Source organism: Perissodus microlepis, chromosome 3, assembly GCF_051167445.1.
Source record: "Perissodus microlepis isolate ML-2025 ecotype Zambia chromosome 3, ASM5116744v1, whole genome shotgun sequence".
NCBI classification, from domain to species: Eukaryota; Metazoa; Chordata; class Actinopteri; order Cichliformes; family Cichlidae; genus Perissodus; species Perissodus microlepis.
The window spans coordinates 44,362,518-44,384,154 of record NC_140463.1 but is presented as its reverse complement, the minus strand read 5'-3'; the positions used below and the strand labels follow the sequence as shown (position 1 = coordinate 44,384,154).

The following is a 21,637-nucleotide window of genomic DNA, read 5'->3' as shown; positions in this document are numbered from 1 at the left end:
TCTCCCCTCGTTATTTTTCCCTTTTTTTTTGTTTCAGCAAGATAACGTGTGAGGTCATTATTCATTTTAGTAAGTTAATTTTGAAGTTAAAATTATATAAGAAATAAAACAAAGTATAATAAAATAAAGTAAATAAAAACAAAAAGGAGAATGTGGCTAACATGTCTTATGGCCATATTGATTTTAGTAGGACAACTGATATATGTATGTATATACGTTAGCCATGATATATACATATACATATATACTCAATGCAATCTTTGTATCAAAAAACAACAACAACAAAAAGAAGATCGAAGGGGATAGGAGTCTTTTCATGCAAGGGGTGAGGGCAGTAAAGTATAAGAAATATAAGTTAGTGTTAGTGTTAATGAGGGGTCGATCGTACACAGATTTTCCCAGTCACTTCCCTTTATGTCTGCATCGATGGGCAGACAGTTTCCTTCATTGATTGGGCAAGTCCAGTGAAAGCAAGTAAGGCTGGCTCTAGCTACAAACTGATGGCAGCATTACTGTTATGTACTAAGGCCTAATAGGAGTTAGTAAAATAAGATCTCAGTAAGGCTTTTGTCAGGCCGTCTTTGTTTAAGTATTTTTAAATATAAAGGTCTACGAGTTATTTTGCCAAACTTTCCCCACTTTGCTGGTTATTCAGTGTAAAACTGTCTGATCATCCCTGCACCTGTGTTCAGGGAACTAACTGTCCATGAAAACATTTTATTACTGACGCACATCGTCGTGTATGAGAGGAAGACTGTTCAGGTACAAGACTGAGAACAGCCCCAGGTTGATCATAAATCAGCCTAAGGCCACTAATGGGATCAAGCCCTCATTTGAAGCCTTCTTTACAGTGAGGGCTTTGACCGATAAATCAAGAGCTGTAAATAATCTTCATGACTCTATAAACCATAAGACGGCAAACCTAGATTACAGGGCACTCAATAACATGCCAAACGAGTATAACTGAAATACCATAGCAAAACAGTGTCTTTAGTGGCATTTCTCTCACACTTTTTAAAATATTGGGAGAAAAATGATATAAAAACAGAAAGCGAAAAATGTATTTTTACTTCCTTTCACTGGAATGGCCAGAGTAGGCTGCTTGAAAAGTCTGCTGTGTACGTTCACTTCAAGGGTTCTTCTTAAAAAATACAAAATAAATTTAATAAAGGGAATAGGGATTAACAAAATATAGTTTCTCATCAAAATTTCAGAATGCTAAATTGAGAAATATCTTGCGTAATGATTCTTTATTTCTTCATACGGATAGTGTTTAAAAAGAAGAACAAATGAAAAGACAAAGAAAATAAACAACAACCAAAAAATAAAAAAATAAAAACTGATATAATTCCCTATATCTTTTCTTTTGAGCAGACCTCATTGGATGAAAACATTAAGTCTTAACAGGAAAGGGAAACTGGATGGCAATAAAAAGCGGTTAACATATATAAATACAGAGAGAGGGCTAAAATAAAAACAGAAAGGTGGAGTTTTTCCAGCTACCTTGGAATTGATGGAGGATTGTAGTTTCAGTAAAGCAAACAGAATAGAAAGAGGTAACGGAAAACCCAGGGCAAACCAAAGTGTAAGACAATTAGAATGATATCTACCATATAATGCAGTTTGTTTACCATAGCGTGTCCAATGCCTGCGTGCTTCAGGAGAAAACAGGGGGAGGAGAAAGAAAAAAAAATGACAAACCTTAAAAAAACTCAAAACATACCTAAGCCCCGAAAAAAGTGGGAAAGAAAAAAAAAACGAATCGCCTTTGATAAAATCAGGCAATTTGATTGTAAAAAGAATAGTGAAAAAGAAAATATTATTTTTTATATAGCTGTAGTAGAACATCCAAATAAAGAAATAAAGAAAGCAATTGTAAGCAACTATTTCGTTTTTAAGGGTCATTTTCAAAATAAAATTCATTAAAAAATAAAAGGTATAAAAGGATAACAGTACATTTGTTAGTATGTAAGTCGCAAGTTAATTAGAGAAAACAACAGATGGTTTACATTCCGTGAATGACACAGTGTTAGTTGTTGAAATCATAAAAGGTAAGGGAAAAGAAAATTCACCCATGAAAGTAATCAAATTGGAAGAATTCTGAACCATGTTAGTAAGAGAGACAAGAGTTAGCAAATCAACTTCCACAGAGGGGATTTGGGCAGTTTTGATGGGGAGGTTTATTTTGAAAGCGGGAGGGAATGAGGGAAAAGTACATCAGTATTAGTATTCACTCTGGCAGACTAATCTGTTCAATGGGCTTGTTGTTGGTAGGGTGTCGTTTTTGATGACTTGAAAAGGTGCAATTATCTATTATAAGCAAAATTCCCACAAGTAGTCATTTAGGGCTGCTGTGATGTATGCAGGGGAAGACAAAAAAGAAATTACTCCATTGTAAAATAAAAAAAAAATCTTCATTTATGGGAAAAAATACAGTATAAACATTTAGGAAAATGGAATTAATTCAGCATATACTTAAAAGAGTTAGAAAGGCTGAAAGATAGATAGGAAGAAAAAGACAGACAGAAAGGTTCACTGGTGGTTCTGGTGTCTGCAACAACCTGAAACAGATAGATGTTCGTTTAGTCATTTGAATCATTTCCACTGTAAAGAGGAAAGCTCGCAGTCCCTAAAAAATGAAATAGTGTGCATGGAATGACGCGTTAGTCCTTTCTGTACATTCAGTGTCCTTCTGTCTTTAAATGTCACGTCTTTGATCTTATGAAAATTTTGCATTATTTGAGGCTTTAGTTTCATGTTGTATATTAACAGAAAATTCAGTTTCTCACACCATGCATAAGGCATTAAGACTCAACCATGCAAGGGGAGCATTAACACTTCAAAAAGGTAAATGGTGTTCTGGAATTTTTCCTCCGAACAGAGTGGACATATTGCATATTGATTTTAACATTTTAACTACTGTGAAGGACAGTGTTGGTCAAGTTACTTGAAAAAAGTAATCAGTAACTAATTACTGATTACTTCCCCAAAAAAGTAATCCCGTTACTTTACTGATTACTTATTTTCAAAAGTAATTAATTACTTAGTTACTTAGTTACTTTTTAAAAACACGATTTACAACCTGAGTAGGTGATAAAGTGATAGATCTTTCAGCCCAATTCTACTTTTTCTGCATAATCCATCATACAAAATGTAATCAAATGGAAAAGTATCTTTTTTTAACTTGTTTTATCAGTTTTAATCTTTTAACTTTATGCATCAAGCAAAAATAAAATTATATGCACCATTCTCTGACTTGAATAAATTAGTTTAACATTTAAACCTATTTTCTGCACATTCCAGCACATAAAATAAAATATTTTTTGTGTTTACACTCAGTCTTTCAAATAGATGCAAGTAAAACACAGCAGAAAATAAATAAAGTCAAAGACTAGCGGTCCTTTTGCTCTATTTTCACCTGTAAAGCAGGAGTAGGGTAGGTGCAGGTGTGCCGCGGTCAGTTGAAGAATCCGGACTTTCTCTGTAAGTTTCCCATTACGTCGTTGCGCACTCGCTGTAAAAATAAGTTTTCTTCCCACGCACAACGGACACTAATGTTTTTGTCACTTTTTATGGAATCAAACTCAAAGTAAGGTCAGTACTTCCACGCTTTAAACGCTGCACACTCATACTCTCTCCCGCACTCGATATATTATCCATTGTTGATCTGCACACAGCTGTTGTCACGAACGTTGCACTCGGTTATGTCACTGTCGTGAGACATTCTCGCAAAAAAATCACGGTTTTAGTAACGCAGTAACGCAGTGTTCCTACGGTAAAGTAACGGTAATCTAATTACCGTTTTTGCAATAGTAATCCCTTACTTGAAAAAAGTAATCAGATTACAGTAACGCGTTACAAGTAACGCGTTACTGCCCATCTCTGGTGAAGGATCACAGCTGACACACACACTGGTAAAAGGAGTTTCTCTCCTCAAATCCCAGTTGTACGTTAGGTCATCAGATTTTACACAGAGTAATTAACTTGCCAGAAGCACAATGTCAAATTAAAAGAACTATATATTTAAAAAAAAAAAAGCTCCAAGTAATGCTGACGAGAAATTAAAAATAATGGAAATTTCAACCATCGTTTGTATGCGAGCCTTGTATCATCTACAGCAGTGCTGTAGATGATACAAGTGTGTCTGTGTGTGGGATAGATTATTGTGTATTCATGCTATCTGTGGGAGCTGAATGTAAGTGGTGACCATGACGAAGGTCTTTCCCATGAGGGTAACTGGCCAAACTGAAGCTTCAAGCACACCCACTCTTTGATCTGGGGTCACAATAAAGTGCTGTCACCAGTCACCCACTGTGTCTAATGACTTCTCTTAATCCATTAATTAGGCAAAGGAATATTCAGTGGTGGGTGTAAATTTGCATATAAGCACCACAATGAACTCTCTGAACACTGTCTTTGAACTTACAAAACATTATAGATATGATAGGAGGCTTTAAAAAATGGAGGACCTGACAGAGGATAATTTACTTGGTGACAACGACTTAAGCTTTCAAAACAGCTTTCAACACAGATGACCTGTGATGCAGCAAGAGAAAAGGAATTAGAACTTATTAAATGCAAAAGATAGCATTTGCCAGCTTTAAATCCCTCCCATGTACTTGATGTTTGAATGCTTAACTTATCCGTTGGAACTATCAGTTCTTTGACAGCCCTGGAATGGTTGTGAAAAGTCTGTCCTTCACAAAAATCAGATGATCTTGAAAATAATAGAAAACGGTTAAAATATAGGTGGTGGAATGCTTTATGAAGAGTAGTTTTCCTGAGTAGGTCTAAGTAAAGGTTTTAAAGGGACATATATAATAAAATTCACTTCATTATTTTGTTTGCTTTTTTTAACATACATAAAACACTATCCACATGTGTTTTTAACCCCTTGTCAGGGCGAACGTCAGCAGGGCAGCAGCTTAAAGGGAGATGCCCAAACCTTCCTCTCTCCAGCAATCACGTCTAGCTCTTCCACTAGGATGATGAGGTATTTACAAGCCATCTGAGATACATAATCTCTCTAACATATCCTGGGTTTACCCTGAGGTTTCCTCCTGCTAACCCAGGAGGCTTTTAGGAAGCATCGTAGGTACACATTTAGCCCATTTTAACTGGACCCTACTAATATGAGAGCACTTGGGGTGGCTGTAGCTCAGGCGGTAGAGCAGGTCATCTACTGATCGGAAGGTTGGTGATTCGATTCCTGGCTTCCCCTAGTCTGCATGCCAAATATCCTTGGGCAAGATACTAACCCCAAATTGCTCTCCGATGCATTCATCGGAGTATGAGTGTGTGTGAATGTTACATAGAAAGCACCTAGAAAAATGTGCTTGTGTGAATGGGTGAATGCACAAGTTGTGTAAAGCGCTTTGAGTGCTCAGAAGAGTAGAAAAGCGCTATATAAGAACCAGTCCATTTACCATTTACTTGTTTTAAAAAAAAACCCTGTTAAAAGTTTAATTAACATTTAAAGTTTAATCAATTAAAAGTGAAAGTCTGAAATGCATTCAAAGTAAGAAAAGTAAAAGGAAGCTTTTTCAGCTTATCAGCTATTTTTGTCCAGAGCTAACTGAACCTCGTGCGACAATAACATAATTACAAAGTAATATTAGTATACGGGGGTAAAACTGTTTTGTAGTTGTGGTTCCGTTTTCTTCACTACTCAACGATCATTTTTTTCTTAAGCGCTCTAGTAGTTTCTTTGTGTGCCTGTGCTGCTCTGAGCTTTACTAGTTAAACAAAAAACATACTCGGCAAGCTAACCTGCCCAGTGTTTTCATGCAGCCTTTGAATAACACATGTTAGCTTTACATTTCCAGTTTATCAGATGCCACGGGGCAGCCCTTAGCTGTTAAAATAATCTTTCTTTTCCTCTTCTGCCCCATTTTTCTAACATCTTAATCCTGAGTAGAGTTATCTCGTACTGGTTTCTCTCCCTGGGAAATACATCATGTTTAGCTAGCAGACACACTGTGTAACAAACTGCACATATTATTTCTGTGTTTGTTAAAACCTGTTGAGCTGAGAGATGCTCGCTCCTTTTCATTAGCGCTAGCTAGATGCTGAAATACAAGGACCTCAACTTGTAGACAAAACACAATTTTAACAGCTGAGTATAGGTCTGTAAATGATGCATACACTAAATTAGATATTTTTTGCCTCTCTTTTTTTCTTTTTTGCATGCGGAAATGTTTTTTTTTCTTTTCTGTATTATTGTTACATCATTTAAGCCCATATTAGTTTGACTGAAGACTTGCAATGATGTAAATAAAAACTTCTCTCAAATGCAAAAACCGTCAAGTAAAGAGCCTGTTTTGAAATTGTTAGGAGTAAAAATAATACAGATATTTGTGAAAAAATGTAGGGAATAAAAGTAAAAAGTCAACACACCATCTGGCAGAATTTCATTCCCCCTCTCTTACCCACTGTAGGTGAGGGCAGGAATGTAAATCTACCATAATGTAAAAAATTATTTGCCCACTTCCTGATTTCTTTTCTTTTTGCATATTCGTCACACGAGGGGAAAAAAACCTACCTGCCATATGTGAAAAAGTAAAGTAATTGTACTCTAAACTGATTACCTGGTTGTGCCGTCTCTGCCAACAAGAACTGGAGTAAATTTGTCTCATTCTTCTTTGCAGAATTGTTTTAAATCAGGCACATTGGAGGGGTTTTAATCCAGATTTAATCAGACTAGGCCTCTCCAAGACTTGGTCACCAGTTTTCTGGTAGGTAGCATAATTCATGGTTCCATCAATCAAAGCAGGTTGTCCAGGTTCTGAAGCAGCATAGCAGCCCCCCACCATCACACTACCACCACCACATCTTTGTGTTACTGTACCAGTAAAATGACAACTTTATCTTCACTCCGCTCTCTCTTCACCACAATAGACCCCTACAACATCCACATCACTGCAGGTGCTGCAACACCATCTGTCACTCTCACACTCCAGTCTTCCACCACTGTGAACGAAACTATGACAACAACAATGTGGCTGCAAACCACCGCTGTACGATGCATAGGTCACTGCCAGTGCAAGACAGGCTCTCCACCTTTCTGTTCTTTTCCCTGTAGATCATCAACTGTGTTAAGGTTTGAAGGTGATGGTGAATTCAAAACCAGTATGAACAGCCCAGTCTGGTGAACAGATCTGTATGCGCAGGTTTTTCCTCTTGAATCTTAAAAAGGTGTAGGTGAAACTTTAATACTGGGACAATCAGAAACTGTGGAAACAAATGGAAAAAAATCTATATTTTAGAACTGCAATGTCCTTTTTGACACTCTCTATATACATACAAATTAAGAACAAGGAAATGACATGTAAACTTTTTTTTAAAAAAATGTGGAAATAACATTTTTATTCACATTAACTTATTTCCTTGCAGTCATCTGCATGTGGTCCCATTCCTTGCTCCTCCATATCACTCACAGTAGCAGTTCACAGACTTAATACTCAATGCCATTAAAAGTCACAGTTAGGAACAGAACTAACACAATGGGTGTAAATGAATTGTACATGGAACATATGTGTGGTTTTCTGGGCTAAAAATTCAAACATAAATTGTGATATTTTAACAATTTCATGAACATACAAAAATGGATTATAATATGCCCACTTTAGGCCAACATGGTCAACACATGCTCAGTCATGGATTATAGATTTATGACTGAGGTGGTCTGATAAAGCTTAGCATGCTGCTACAGCCTTTTGTTTTTTTTGGTTTTTTTGTTTTGGTTTACTCAACCATTGAGCAAAAGAAAGTCTACACCAGGATTTAGAGTGGTGATATGATTTAAAAATAATAATAAATGGAAAGCACAAAATGAATACACTACCAGACTAGAAGTCAAGCGTGAAAGTCGATGTATAGAGGCAAAACCATGTATAGACTTTTTACAGCAGGCTTGAGAACCTTAAGTACTGCTAAACTAGCGTTCCACAGTCCAGATCGATCGTGCAGAAAATTTAACTTTTGTTCTACTTTTGCTCTCATGTGGCAGACAGAATGGTATGGCAACCAGTTGGTTTTTAGGGATCTCTGTCTTGAGTTTCCCACTTTGTTGCGTGTTGAGACATTTTAGAAATGTTTGCAGCACTGCTATGAGAGAAGGCTGTGGGCGCTAGTGGCAGTGGTGATGATAGCGTTACAGAAATACCTGAGCAGTTGGGATTGCCAAATATTAAAGTCGGCAAGGGATTTTAAAAAATATAATGCAAAAGTATATAATGCAAATTTGACTCTCTTACAGTGTATTTCCTCATCTACCCATCCTATTAAACTTTCAAACCCAGCATGCCTGGAGCTCCTGCTGTGACAGTCCATTGCCCTCTCTGTAATTGACCCATCTGGGAAAACAAAGACTGTGAATGCTAATATGTGCTGATGGAGCATAAATCTCCCACTCATGTAAACAACCACAGGCCCAGACAAACAACTTTGTGTTGCATCTGTCTCAAAGGGCCCCCTGAATTGACGGATCATGTACTAAATCTGATACCGAAGTAGGAAAGGTCTGGAAATGAGCTTGTGTTAATATAAACATGGTACCTACTGTCTGTATTTTGTAGCGGTGCACTTAACAGATGAAACAGTCGACATGTCTCTGTCACTGTGTGGAGAAAACCAACAGGATGCCAGCCAGAGTTAGCCGAGATGTAAAATGATGCTTTGTGGTTGCTGATCTTTTACACACTCATCATGCTGGCCACTACTGAACTGTGGCCACCAGCGAATAAGCTGAATAAATATTTAATGACAAAGCTCTGCAAATGATCAATGGATAGCGCCGTGGAGCCAAGATTCCCAGGCCAGATAGATTTATCACTGTAACTGAGAAAGTTCTAAGACTGATGACCATTCTCGCACAAATTTCCAATTCAAGCCTTTCAAAATACTGAATAACAATAATATTGCAATGGTCGGAATAGGTGCTGTTTGTCTTAAGCTGAAAAATTGAAGCCTGAATTAGTGGCTAGTGACACATGGATTTTTTTTTTTGGGGGGGGGGGGGGGCAGCCATGACTGTGAGCATGCATTTATATACACCTTTGTGCCCAGTTGGCTGTTTGTGCGCATGTGGTGTATCGGGCTGTCGTCACTAACACAGACACTGCAGGTGACCCTGTCATACGGCGTGCAGCTGGGCTTCGATACAAAATAGCTCTTTCAGGTACATTTGGTTCTGCATTCATTCCAATCATGTGGCATTCAGTCAAGTCTCCATCTCTGCAAGTCTGGCTCTAAGTAATGGAAACTGGCAGACAGGCTTCAGGTGCAAATATAAATGTCACTCCAATTACAGCAGAGAGAAGTCTGCAAACAAACAGCAGGAGGGTGTGTGCTTCTGCATAGCTATGTGGGTGTAGGAAAGTATAAGTGCGTGAAAATTGCGGCAGAGCAACACAGACATGGTGTAAATGGTCATAATTCTCTCTTTTCCCATCTCCGTCTTTCTTCTTTCTTTTCAGATCACATTCTCATCAAAAGAGGCAAAGTTCAAGGTCAATCCACAAGTGTGATGGCTGAGAATTTACTCTTCCAGTTTCAAAATCACATGTTTTTTAAAGATGTACTTTACAATGTTTCTTGGAACATCTATTCCATAAAACAAAAACATTAATTGAAGTTTCATTGGACTATTCTGAGGATGCTTTTCTTCTCCAAGTCTGAGCCACAGTTGTCGCCAGGCTTTGCACAGTTCTCGAAATGCCACTCAGTCTAAGAAAATGCTCACATTCTTTTTTTTTAGACAGATGGCTCAACTAACTAAACAAAGCATTGCAATTTAAGAATTTATAATAAAAGATGAAATGAATAGTTTACATTTATTTCTCCCTCTAACTCTTAAAATGCGTTTTGATCCAGTTTGTGAGCGCGCTGCTATAGCAGCTGAACATGAATATGCATGTTTTAGAGAGAGTAGCTCAAGCTGTTCATAATTGTTTATATTTCGTATGCACTTCTGAGCACCCTTCATAAGAATAAAATGTTGCAGCTAGGCTGGAGAGAACCGAGCGCATAATGAAATGAGAAAAGGGACTTTCGAGAATGAAACTAAACGGAGAAAAAACAAATTGCAACAAAGGACGTCAACTGTAAAGGTGTGAGGCTCTGCTGTTTGTCCCTGAGGATTCAAGTGAAAGGGTGTCATTTCAGAGTGAGGATTCTGCACAAATACTGAATTATAAAAAGTAGCATGGTGTTGACAACCTGGACACAAGCCGTAATAAAGACGCCAGTTTCTTCACCAATAACTGTACGACAGACTGTGACAGGATTATACTGTATATTATTAAAAGCTGACAGCTAAATCCAGAGGAGATAAAATCTAATTAAAATTCAGTTCAATTATATTTTATTTATGTAGCGCCAAATCACAGCAACACATTTTATAATGTAAGCTAAAGACTACAGAGGAAACCCCAACAATCAATGACCCTCTGTGAGCGAGCATTTGGTGACAGTGGGAAGGAAAAACTTCCATTAATGGGAAGTTTAATTGCATTAAAACAATGCATTGTCCTGATATGGATGCATTTGGATGCTCACATCTCAGTTTTCCATACAGACCCATTTTGTGTCATTCAAATATGTTCATTACCAGTGTTTTGTTGTTTCTTACAAGCCCCTCTCTCCTATTTCACTTCCTTTGTTCATGACTTATCCTGTGTTTCACCATAATCTCTGTTTCAATCTCTTACCTTTTTCTGTCTCACCAGTGTTTTATTACCTGTTTCCACCTGTTTGAATGTGCTAATGGTGCATAGATCTGTTTTCTGATTATATGTCTCCGAGGCAGAGGGATGAATAAACATTAAAATGCTGGAGCAGGTAGTGACAAATGAGGCTGATGACTGAGAGTGTGTGGAAATGCAGGCTCATATGCTAATGCAGTGGAGATGTGATGCAAATGAGTTTTCTTCCCCTCTGAAATGCACTAACCCCCCCTCCCCATTGGTATCAAACAGCTGAGCTGATGTTTTAACATGAAGTGCTTGTCATTTAGGAAATGCATAGATAGGACCTGCGCTCGAGTTGTCAACCAGCATAGGGAAAACGACACAGTAGAGAAAAAAAGAAGTAACAACGATATTTTTTTTTAAAAAAAAATCCTAAATGCACATCCTCCTACATGCACATGATGACGGTACCCCCATATCTTCTCAGCATGGCTGGAACACATTAGGAATACTTAAAATGTCATTGGCAGAAAATGGAGAGCGGATTACAGGGGTGTTAGTGTGCCATTTTGTACATCAAACAAATCCACTACCCATGCTTGTCTTGAAAAGCAATTTCTATCATCACCATAAAAGTGCGTGCTGTGTGTGTTGGCATAGACGAACACTCTAAATAGCATTTTTGATTTAGCTAGAAGAGCTTCAATGATTCATTTTGCTAAAATATGTTGACATTATTGAGATAGCTGAAATAGCACGGACGCCCAGAGTTCCAGTTGCATCAGGAACCAATCAGAAACCTGTCAATCATTAAGTTAATTTGCTACTGTCATGCAACATTTTCTTTTTTCTTATTGCACTTACACACACGGGATGAAGGCATTATGTTTCCCAAACCTTTCAACCACTTGTTTATCAATAATATCACAGCATTTAATGGCAGGACTAAGCTGAAGGAAAGGGGTTAATGCAGGACTGCAGCCAGGGATGATTCACTATCCAACAGCATGGCAGACACCGTTGCTAAGTGACAAATTGCTGGAAAGAATGGAACCGAGAGATAGAGTGAAAATGAGAGAGAGAGGGTGGGCAAGATGAGCAGGAGAGAAATTGATTGGCCCTCTCTTAGGAATTCTGGCTGAGGAAGGTTGGATGAGAGGGGAGGGTGGATGAGGGCCGGACGGATGGAGGATGAAGAAAAGGGAAGATTATTGCAGGTGATCATGCCTTACAAAAAAGGCTAAAAACACTCTTAACAAGCCTGAGACAGATATACAAAGAGCAGGTAATGGGGGGAGTGTACTAGCATCTAGATTTGATTAAAGGGAGAGGGACAGCATTTTGACCTCTCTTTCTAGAGTATATATATATATTTATATATGTGTGTGTGTGTGTGTGTGTGCAAAATAATTATATATTTAAAGAAAATAAGAAAATCTTACACACCACCCATGTCAGTCTTAAATATGGTAATGTCACAGTAACAGACATTACATTTAAATGAGTGCATGGCTTTGGTATGCTACAGTACATTTAGCAATACCACATTTCAGAAGAAGTAATGTTTTCAACACAAAAAACAATGACAAAGAAGCTTTGGGATTTTCAGTCATTTTGAGCAATTCAACTGTAACTGTTTCTTTTGGAAATTAAAACCTTTCTTAGGTCGAGTGAAAGGATGTATGTAAACATAATGTGAGCTGTGTGCTGAATGTGAACGCATGCAGCTAGCACCGGTGTCTATCCGTTACGGAGGACATGCATGCAAAATTGCAGAAGTTCAGGGTTTCATGGGGTTTGTCTGTGCACGTGTTTGTTTGTGGCACTAGTGAGTACTGTGTTTTGATCCTCCTGCATCTAGGTACACTCCTTCCCCCTGTGGAGCGTGGCTATCTCCAGTATATTATCGGAATTGTGGTAAAAAGGCTCAGAGAGGCTGCATTTAGCAGCGAGCCTGTTTGTACCTTCCATACTATGGCAGCGTATTCTCTCTTTCTGCTGGAAAGACAATGCTAAGTTTTCCTTGATTTGTGCCTTATTTGAGGTTACTTAATTGTTTCTTTGTTTCTGGTAAGAACCCAAAGGGTTTGCTGCTGCACACTAGCATAGTGGCTTTGGGGCTACATTTTGTAACTAAATCCCCTTGAAAAATAATTATAATTGCATTTTCTCTCATTTGATAATAGCTTTGATTCCATTGTTTCTAAGCTAAATATAACTTTTTTTTAAATTCAAAGATAGCACTTCGTATAGCACTTTTTTGTTAAAGAAGGAAAGAAATCTGCCCAGTCGTTTCATTGCATGCTAAAGTATGTGAAGCAGTGCACAAAGCCTGCTGTACTGTATGTGTAAAAGATTAGAATTCAACATGACCTTTGCTTAACTCGACCCTCGTACAGATCAAAGCCCTTCAGCTCAAGATGAACTCTGGGTCAGCCGTTGAACATCAGGCCTATACACTTAGCACTAAAAGAACATAAAAAATTGTTTGATCCCTTCATTAATTCTATAGCTGCTTTGTTGCAGTTATATGGTGAGGTGCACGGGTGAGAAACTTGAACATCAAGGCTGACGGAAAGGAAGAGTCCTAATCTGTCCTAGCTAAAGAGAATAGGACAGATGATGTCATAGGTGAGAGAGGAAAAGGGAGGAAAGGGTGACAGTGACACAAGAAGGAAAATGGGATAGCAAAAAAAAGAGATATTGAGTTCAAAGGTCTCCCGCTCTCTCTAGGCGCTGGATAAGATACAGACCCAGTTCTGGGACTCAATGGATGTTGAATCTTTTGATTGTAAAGTCACATTGGGGAATTAAAAGAACGCTTTCCTCTGTTCTTGTGTTTGTACTACAGAACAAACCATTGTCTCCCCCTCTTGCCCCCCCCCCATCGCTGCACTTCATTCCCCACTCTCTGTTGTGCACAAAACTGCTCTTTCACTCTCCCACAAGCAAAAAATACAGCAATACAAGTGTTTATTTCCTTCCTTCTGTCAGCATGTGTCTCATATTTCCTCTGATGGCCTGTGGGACCCAAATGTCTGTTAAGCATTACAGTATGTGGGCCATTTTGATCATTCAAGTAATCGTCAACACAGAAAGTTTGCCCTCCAACAATAAAAATAAGTATACTAAGCGATGCCCGTCCAACATATTCCCCGGAACTGCATCATAGTTTTCTTAACAAATCACGGAATGGGTGCATATGTGTGGTAGATGATGGAAACATGCATTTACCACCAAGTGCCAGGGGCCTGTTAAGGAAAAATGCTTACATGCTTGCATACACTGGGCTTCCACTTAATCCTTTGGCCTTCATTTATCATGCGTGAACAAAACAGACATCATTCACTTACAGCTGATGCTTGACACTGCTTTTTTTGTTTAACTTTTAAATCTATGGGGATAATGCTCATGCAAGTAAACAGCTGGCGGAGCTTTCTGTTCAGTGTTAACCTGTCCTGTTTCTGTGCTATAAAAAAAGCAATCAAATAGAAACATAGCCAATCACAAGCCCTGGATTTGCTACTGTTGCTCTGTAAAACACACAGACTCATAAAATGAGTTGGCTCCAGTGTGTAACAGTACAGTTTCATTAGTCCACAAATATATACCAGTGGCCTTAATGTCATCCATCTTTTAATCATGTGCATATGTGTGAATCTTAGTCCTCTGAAAATGTAAGAGGGAGGTATAAGGAAAAGGAAATAATGTTTTGTTTTGTTTTTATTTGAAGTTGAGTTGAATCTTAAACATCTTTCTATCGAATGAGATTTCCAGCCTCTCACTTGACCAAATTAAAAAAATGTATTTATCTTCTCTCCCTGACTATAACATTATGCATGACACATAAGGGGAACATATTAATCGCCTCTGTCAGTGCGCCCCAGGGTGGCTGTGGCTACAATGTAGCTTGCCATCACCAGTGTGTGAATGTGTGTGTGAATGGGTGGATGACTGGATATGTAAAGCGCTTTGGGGTCCTTAGGGACTAATAAAGCGCTATATAAATACAGGCCATTTACCATTTACCATTATAGAATATCAATTTTAAAGATGAAGAAAGTGGTTAATGGGTCTTTTGCCAATTGTAACTCTAATTTCCATACTTTTTCTTAGGCTTCGAATCTGAACTACATTCTCCTTCAGTGACCAATAAAAGACAGATTCCCACTTCAGGAGTGTATGTGTCCAGTAAAGGACAGAGAATCATATGTACTGTCACCCAAGCTTCCTCTGGGATCCCTCCAGACTCCTCTGAGCAGAAATGGGAACACTGGAGCAGCTTTCATGATGGCAGTTTGCACCACTTTCTGGGTAATGTAAGGAGCGAGGAGAAAGAAACAATCATTTAGAAGTAAATGGCAAGCACCATTATGTCTGCAGGGCTTCTGGGAAACTCGTACAAGGAATTGAAAAGATCTGAAAATCAATGCTCACTGACCATATGGCACAGTGGAAATGAGCGGTTTTATTTAAAATTGGATGCATTAGGAGAGAGAGAGGCCTAAACTGTTGACTAGTGTGGCATTGCAAACTTAATATTTGACCCATTTTTTTCAATTCTCAGTTCTTTTTTGGTGCTGTGTGTGGTATATTTATAATTTTCTAGGACACCTTGACATGTGTGTTTCCATCTTTGTCTTTGCCTTTTTTTTCTGCTGTGTGTTTGGAATCCCACAGGAGAGAACTGTCACCAGAAATCCATGATGGTAAGCAACCATGCAGAGGGAGGGATGCCTTGCTAGTTGTTTAAACCAAAGTGTAAGTGAATAGTGTATGTATGAGTGAGCATGTTTGTGTATTGAGTTTAGAGATTTGCACTGATGAAAGGTCAAGATGAGTGCACTCACCTGTCTGTCAAATATACACCACTAGGATTAGACTACCCTTTCTTCACAGATGCTTGCAGTATTGTCGGTTACCACCAGGGGGAGCTCTGAAGCTGTGATCGCTTGTTAGGCATATAGTATACCCATTTCTCCCCACCCCTCCCCTTTCTCTTCTCTCTCTTGGCGGCAAGTCCCTATCACCTCACCTAATTCTGTCTGCTTCATTTTATCCTGCACAAAGCTGACAAATTCATAGGTTTTGTGGAGAAAGACAGCAAATATACACATGCAGAGGGAGAGGGAGAGGGAGAGTCAGAGAGACGGTCGGGCTTGTAAGAGCTCACAGGCTTTACTTATTTTGGAGCTTGTTGATGCAGACGTAGATATGCATGACGTTGCAAGAGACGTTAGAACAGTAGACGCATAATGGATGAGACTTTGAACACCACTGGTTCAGTACGATGACCTTAGCTATTTGGTAGCTTGGTGGCTATATTTTAATATATCATGTTAGCTTCAATAGGCAGCAGAAGACAATGGTTTCAATTGTGTAAGTGACTGTTCACATTTTCAGCTGCATTTAAGGAACAGGTAATATAATTTAAAGTACTTAATTTATGTAAAGGTCACCAAATGTGCACATGCTGATGAACCAGTCTCTACAATTCTTATTTATCAGTAATCACACACATGGTGTTATGTGCAGGAAATTTTAAATAGTATTAGGTGAGTAGGATCAAATAAGTATAACATTCACCTTAATCCTCATATACTCAGACAACTGTTTTATATTTGTATACAATTATTACATCCATTTCCCTTTTCCAACTCTATTAGGAAACCTGCAAAATTTAAATGTTTTGATTCTACAACCACAGCTTTTAAAAAAAACATTATGATACTTGAATGCATTGTTTTGCAAATTTAACACACTGATATTTTATTCACATAGAAAACATATCAACTATTTAAACTGACTAAATATTAATATGTTATTTTATGACAAATATTATGTTACTTTGAATTGAATGGCAGAAAAACATCTCAAAAAAGTTGGGACAGAGACAACAAGGGCTGGAAAACTAAGTGGTACTAATAAGAAACAGCTGGAGGAAGCTAATTGCACCTAATTAGGTTAATCCTGTAGACAACAGGTCAGAAATGTGACTGGTGTAAAAGGAGCATCTTCGAGAGACAGAGTTTCTCAGTAGTAGTAAAGAGGGCAAAGGTTTAACAGTCTACCAGTCACTTTGAATATCTCGTTCTGTACAGTACATAATGCCGATAAAGATTTAAAAATCTGGAGAAATCTCTGTGCGCAGGCTGAAGGCTGAAAATCCCGTAGAAGAAGACGGTAATCTTCAGATCCTCAGTTCACTGTGCCATCCACAGTTAGGTTAAAGCTCTATGAAAGAAGATGCTATATGTGAACTGGATCCAGAAACACTGCCTTAGTGGAAAACTGTTCTGTGGTCAGATTTGCTGAAAATTTAAGATTCTCTTTGCTAAACAAAAGGATGTTACATCCTCTGGTATAAAGAGGAGAAGGACTTATCCAGTGTATTATCAGTGCTTCTTTTAGGGATGAATCATTACCTTGGCAAGGCACAATCATTGGGTAAACGTATTTACAGGATGACGTCTTTTTCAGGGAAGGCCTTGTGTATTTCAGGCAAGAAATGCTAAACCGCATACTGCATCTATTACAACAACATGGCTTCACTGTAGTAGAGTGCTGAACTGGCCTGCCTTCAGGACCTTTTATCAATTGAAAACATTTGAGGCATCAAAACTATAATAAAGAACACCCATGGCCCTTTTTTGAATAAAATATGGGTTTATGAGATTTGCAAATCGTTGTATTCTGTTTCATGTACATTTTACACAGTGTCCCAACTGTTTTGGAATTGGGATTGTAGTCCAACTTATTAAACTGTAAGTAAAATAAAAAAAAAAAACAACTTCATTATTTGAGCTTAAATTGGCCAACTGTTGATAGACTTTGGTAAAAATGTTGGTCATTTCTGACTAAATTTCAAAATTGAATGCACTGAATAGGACTGTAAGAACATCTGATGCCACACGCCACTATTCTACACGGAAACATGCCTGCAGTCATTGATCTGCTGTGTCAGAGGTGGTCAGTGTCACTGATATCTCTGTCTAAGTGTCTCTTCATGGGAAGTGTCCAGTGTAAACGTAGAGCTCTTCAACATTAGTGCATGTTAAGTCAATTACAAAGATCCACTGGGGATTCAGTCTGGACTGTCAGTCAATAGAGACTGCCTCGAGAACATGATGTGGGTGGTTAGTTTTTATACATTAAAGATGTGTAGAACTTTACATAACAGAAGAAAACTGTTAATATTTATTACTCAGTATTTTAAAACAAATCTGAAAAGTTTTGTGTCAAGATTTCTCCACCAAGTTATAGAAATAAAACAATGTACGTTCTCGTAGAATATCTAGTTCACTAGACATGCTTACTAGTTTCAAGACACAGATATATTAAATATATGTTATGAGGGTATCTTGACTGACTATAACTCAATGTTTTTTTTCCAATCAAGAAAAGATTCTCATAGTCAGCCGACTTGCCAGTGCGCAGCTTGAGCCCGTTGCGCTGCAGTGCTCCTCTGGATGGGCGTCATGAACAGGAGTAGACAGTGTATACAGTTGTAATCAGAGGTTACCATACACCCATAAAGCTAATTAGCCTGTATTTATACTTTTGATCCTGTGTGGATTAGAAAAAAAGAAACGTATGCATTCCACACGGGAAAAAGACCAGCTCAAAGAAATCATTAACAGCCAAAATTGATCATGACACTCATGCCCATAATGAGTGGATGTAAACCTCTGATCAGCTAGGCATAGGCATACAAACCTCCAGACAGACAATAATGCTGTCAGTGTAGCAAGTGCGTATGTGCATATGTCATATTTACCTAATGATCATTATGGTGCAGTAGGTGGTAGGTGGATTGGCTCATGCTGTAAATTTTTAAACTTGTGTTGGCTTTCCAAACTCATTACATTAGTCTCGCTCTGCTGATTACACATTTGTCCGTACATGTGTGCGGACATGTACTGAGCCAGGGTGTCTAAATGCAGACTGTGTGTTTCTGAGTGTGTGATCCTTTGCCTTTATCCTTAGGCAAGTACAGTATATGCTAATAAAAGATCAGCTTTACAAATGTCGGACTAACTTATCGCACTGAAATGTCCAAGAATATTACTGCAATACGACTCAAATTGCAGTGTGGTTAGCATAAAAAAATTCCCTATAATTTAACAGCACTTATTCCACATTAAGAATCACTTTGCTGTCATGCTTTTTGTACAACAAGAAGTTCTCCACTGTCTAGAAGTGGCTTAATACTACTGACTGCTTTTCACAGATATTTTTGCAGACAAACATAAAGAAGCTGATGCACCATCTTTGTGTTAATGTATTCAGGCTAGGCTTTTTTGCATCCAGACTGCTTACAATGCCCATTATTAGTTCTGACAAGCCATTTATTCCAATTACAATTCCTCCCAAAAATGTGAAGAAGTAAGCACGGCAGGTGTAAGTGAAATTGATTGTATCTTGCTGCTGGTATCTGCACCTGCCAATTGATGACTTGCTGCATCCAGAGGGTCCAGTATTCAGAGAGTTCACTGTCGATGCATGTCCTTTGTGTTTTCTAGCATACACAGACCCACACTATGTCACAGAGATTACACACAAACCTGTGTTCTTTTGTTTTCCATTAGCTACCATTAAAGGTTTGCAAAGATGTGTTAGGTAATTTGTTCAGAAAGGTCTTAAGAGCATTGTCACCTTTGATAAATTGTGGTGCATTCCATTTGTGTACCTGAGTAAATTATGTGCATACATACTAAGCAGAGCACTTCTCCTCCTGGTTCATTAATAAGAACATTGCATAAATCTGTGGATTTCTTTGATTTCATGCATGTTAACTAGAATGTTATCTATCACATGTTTTTCGTATCTTTTGCCTTTGCATGACAGGGGCATGAAGGTGACATGTATCATTGGTCACCTGGTTCATCTTTGAAACAAAAAGCATTAAAATAAATAGAAAAGGTCCTCCTGTTCAACTTGACCCTGCAAAAAACAAACTTCTGTTATGACAGAGAGGAAGAAAAACAAGCAAGAGAGGAGAAAGGTAAGACAACGACTCAATGTATTCTCCATATGCTGAGAGAAAAAAACAATGATTCAAAGATAGCGTGTGTGGCAAACAGATGCACAATCCTGACTGCTGCGGCCTCGGATGATGCAGACAGTGTTTACCTGGCGCAGGTTGCGGGTGACGCGCACATCATGCCAGGCGTTGTCATTGAACTTGCCGTTGACAGGCTCCACCAGAGCCTCAAAGGCCCCCGAGCCCAGGTTGATGACTAGCCAAACCGCGCCGCTCTTCAAGGAAAGATTTACATAGTCAGCCGACTTGCCAGTGTGCAGCATGAGCCCGTTGCGCTGCAGTGTTCGGAAGGAAAGCGTGATCTCGTCGGTGCTGCTCTGGATGGGTGTCATGGACAGGTCGTAGCAGAAGAACTCGTTGCCCTTGAAGGTGGCTACTGACTCTTCCTTGCCTGGAAAAAATAAAGTGGGGGTAAGGGGGGAAGAGAGGTAGGTCTGTAAGTAAAAGGACATTTCTGTTCAGGAGTTAAACCTTTGAAATTAGCTGCATGTGTGTATTCAAAAATCAGTCATTCTATTATTAGTTTACTTTTTATAATAAAGTATAATTTAAAAAAAAAAAAGTTTACTTTTTATGTGGGGAAAAAACAGACATCAGAGGGTTAATTTAAAAGGTGGCGCTTTGCAATATGAAGCTACAAATGACAAATTAACAAATGAATATCCTAAATATCTATTAAGATGATCTAAAATATAACACTAAACACAACATTTTTGCTCTTTTAATTTATATTAACAGCGCAAGAATCACAGAATATCTAAAAAGCTTCTGTCATGTGAGATGTGTCCAGTACAAAGGCAACATCAGCATGGTTATTTTGTTGGCTTCATTTTTTATTTTATTTCTTTTGGTGTACGACTTTTATACATCGAAAATGTATAATGTACGAATGTAAAGATTGGTACATCAAATCTGCTCATTCCACAAAAGTTGAAGCGGAGACTTGGTGAGGCTGCAGCTTGCTGCTGGTCATCTTGACACGGTGATGTAATTTGGATGCACTGGTGTGTTCATTTACTCCAGAAGGTTAAAAGCATTGTGAGGTCATATAGCCCATTTGGAGATGCAACTAATTTGATAAAGTTACTAATTTTAGTAGAACATTGATAGTTGCTGTCACTCTTATACCCTCAACAAACGTTTTAAACATGGAAGCTTTGCAGATCAAAAACAATATTTGCTCATAAATTGAATCCCACAAACAAGTAACGTCAGTGGAGACCGATGCATCTGCACTACAACACAGCGGCACGACAGCATCTTGTGTAAAATAGGATTCCTTTCATCAGAGCAAAGCAAACATCTGGGTTAGAATTAGATACAAAGATGTGTTTGAATTACAGCAAAACAGAGAAACATGAAAGCAGAGACTAGACAAAGTGAAATTGAAGAACACTTTTTTAAAGAGAGAAGGAAGAGGGGAAAAAAAGGTGTTGACAACTTTGCTAACGCCTGCCAGTCTGTCTGTAGCACATGGCCTCCTTCCACTACATTGAGCTTTATTCACACACTACCAGTCAAAACAGACAGTTTGTACAATGGACATATGTCAAACAGCAGCCTAACAGCAGCCAGGGAGGACACTGTGTGCATCTGTAAAGAAATGAACAAACACTTGCAGCTGTCACAACAGAAAAAACGCAGCAAGAACACAGAGAACAGTGACACCTCCGTCACTTGAGTCATGACGTGGACGCTGGATTCACTGAGCAGGAGAAATAGTAACATCTGGCTCGCCGTACTGTTTCTTCTGACTTGCAATCTACTTATTTACTCCTTTTACATTTTATATCTAATATTTTAATTGAACCTCTTTCTGTCGCCCCAAATCTCCCCAAATTACTCTTATAAAGAGCAATAACCTCATTTCCTGGCTGGATCAACTCTGTGTCATTTTAATTTGGGA

At 38.4% G+C, this 21,637-nt stretch overlaps 1 protein-coding gene across 7 annotated transcripts in view; it reads right to left on the bottom strand.

The window, feature by feature from the left end:
• The window catches only part of nrxn2b (neurexin 2b), a 687,330-nt gene that overhangs the window by 371,427 nt on the left and 294,266 nt on the right, over positions 1-21,637 (bottom strand). For 5 of the 7 annotated variants that reach the window (XM_084924606.1, XM_084924605.1, XM_084924600.1 and 2 more), the window contains 2 exons: positions 19,821-20,122; positions 1,611-1,655 (listed from right to left, as the gene is read on the bottom strand). In XM_084924606.1, the coding sequence (XP_084780732.1) occupies positions 1,611-1,655; positions 19,821-20,122 (347 nt within the window). The remainder of the gene's footprint in view (positions 1-1,610; positions 1,656-19,820; positions 20,123-21,637) is intronic. The other 2 variants (XM_084924601.1, XM_084924604.1) reach the window with 2 other exon arrangements.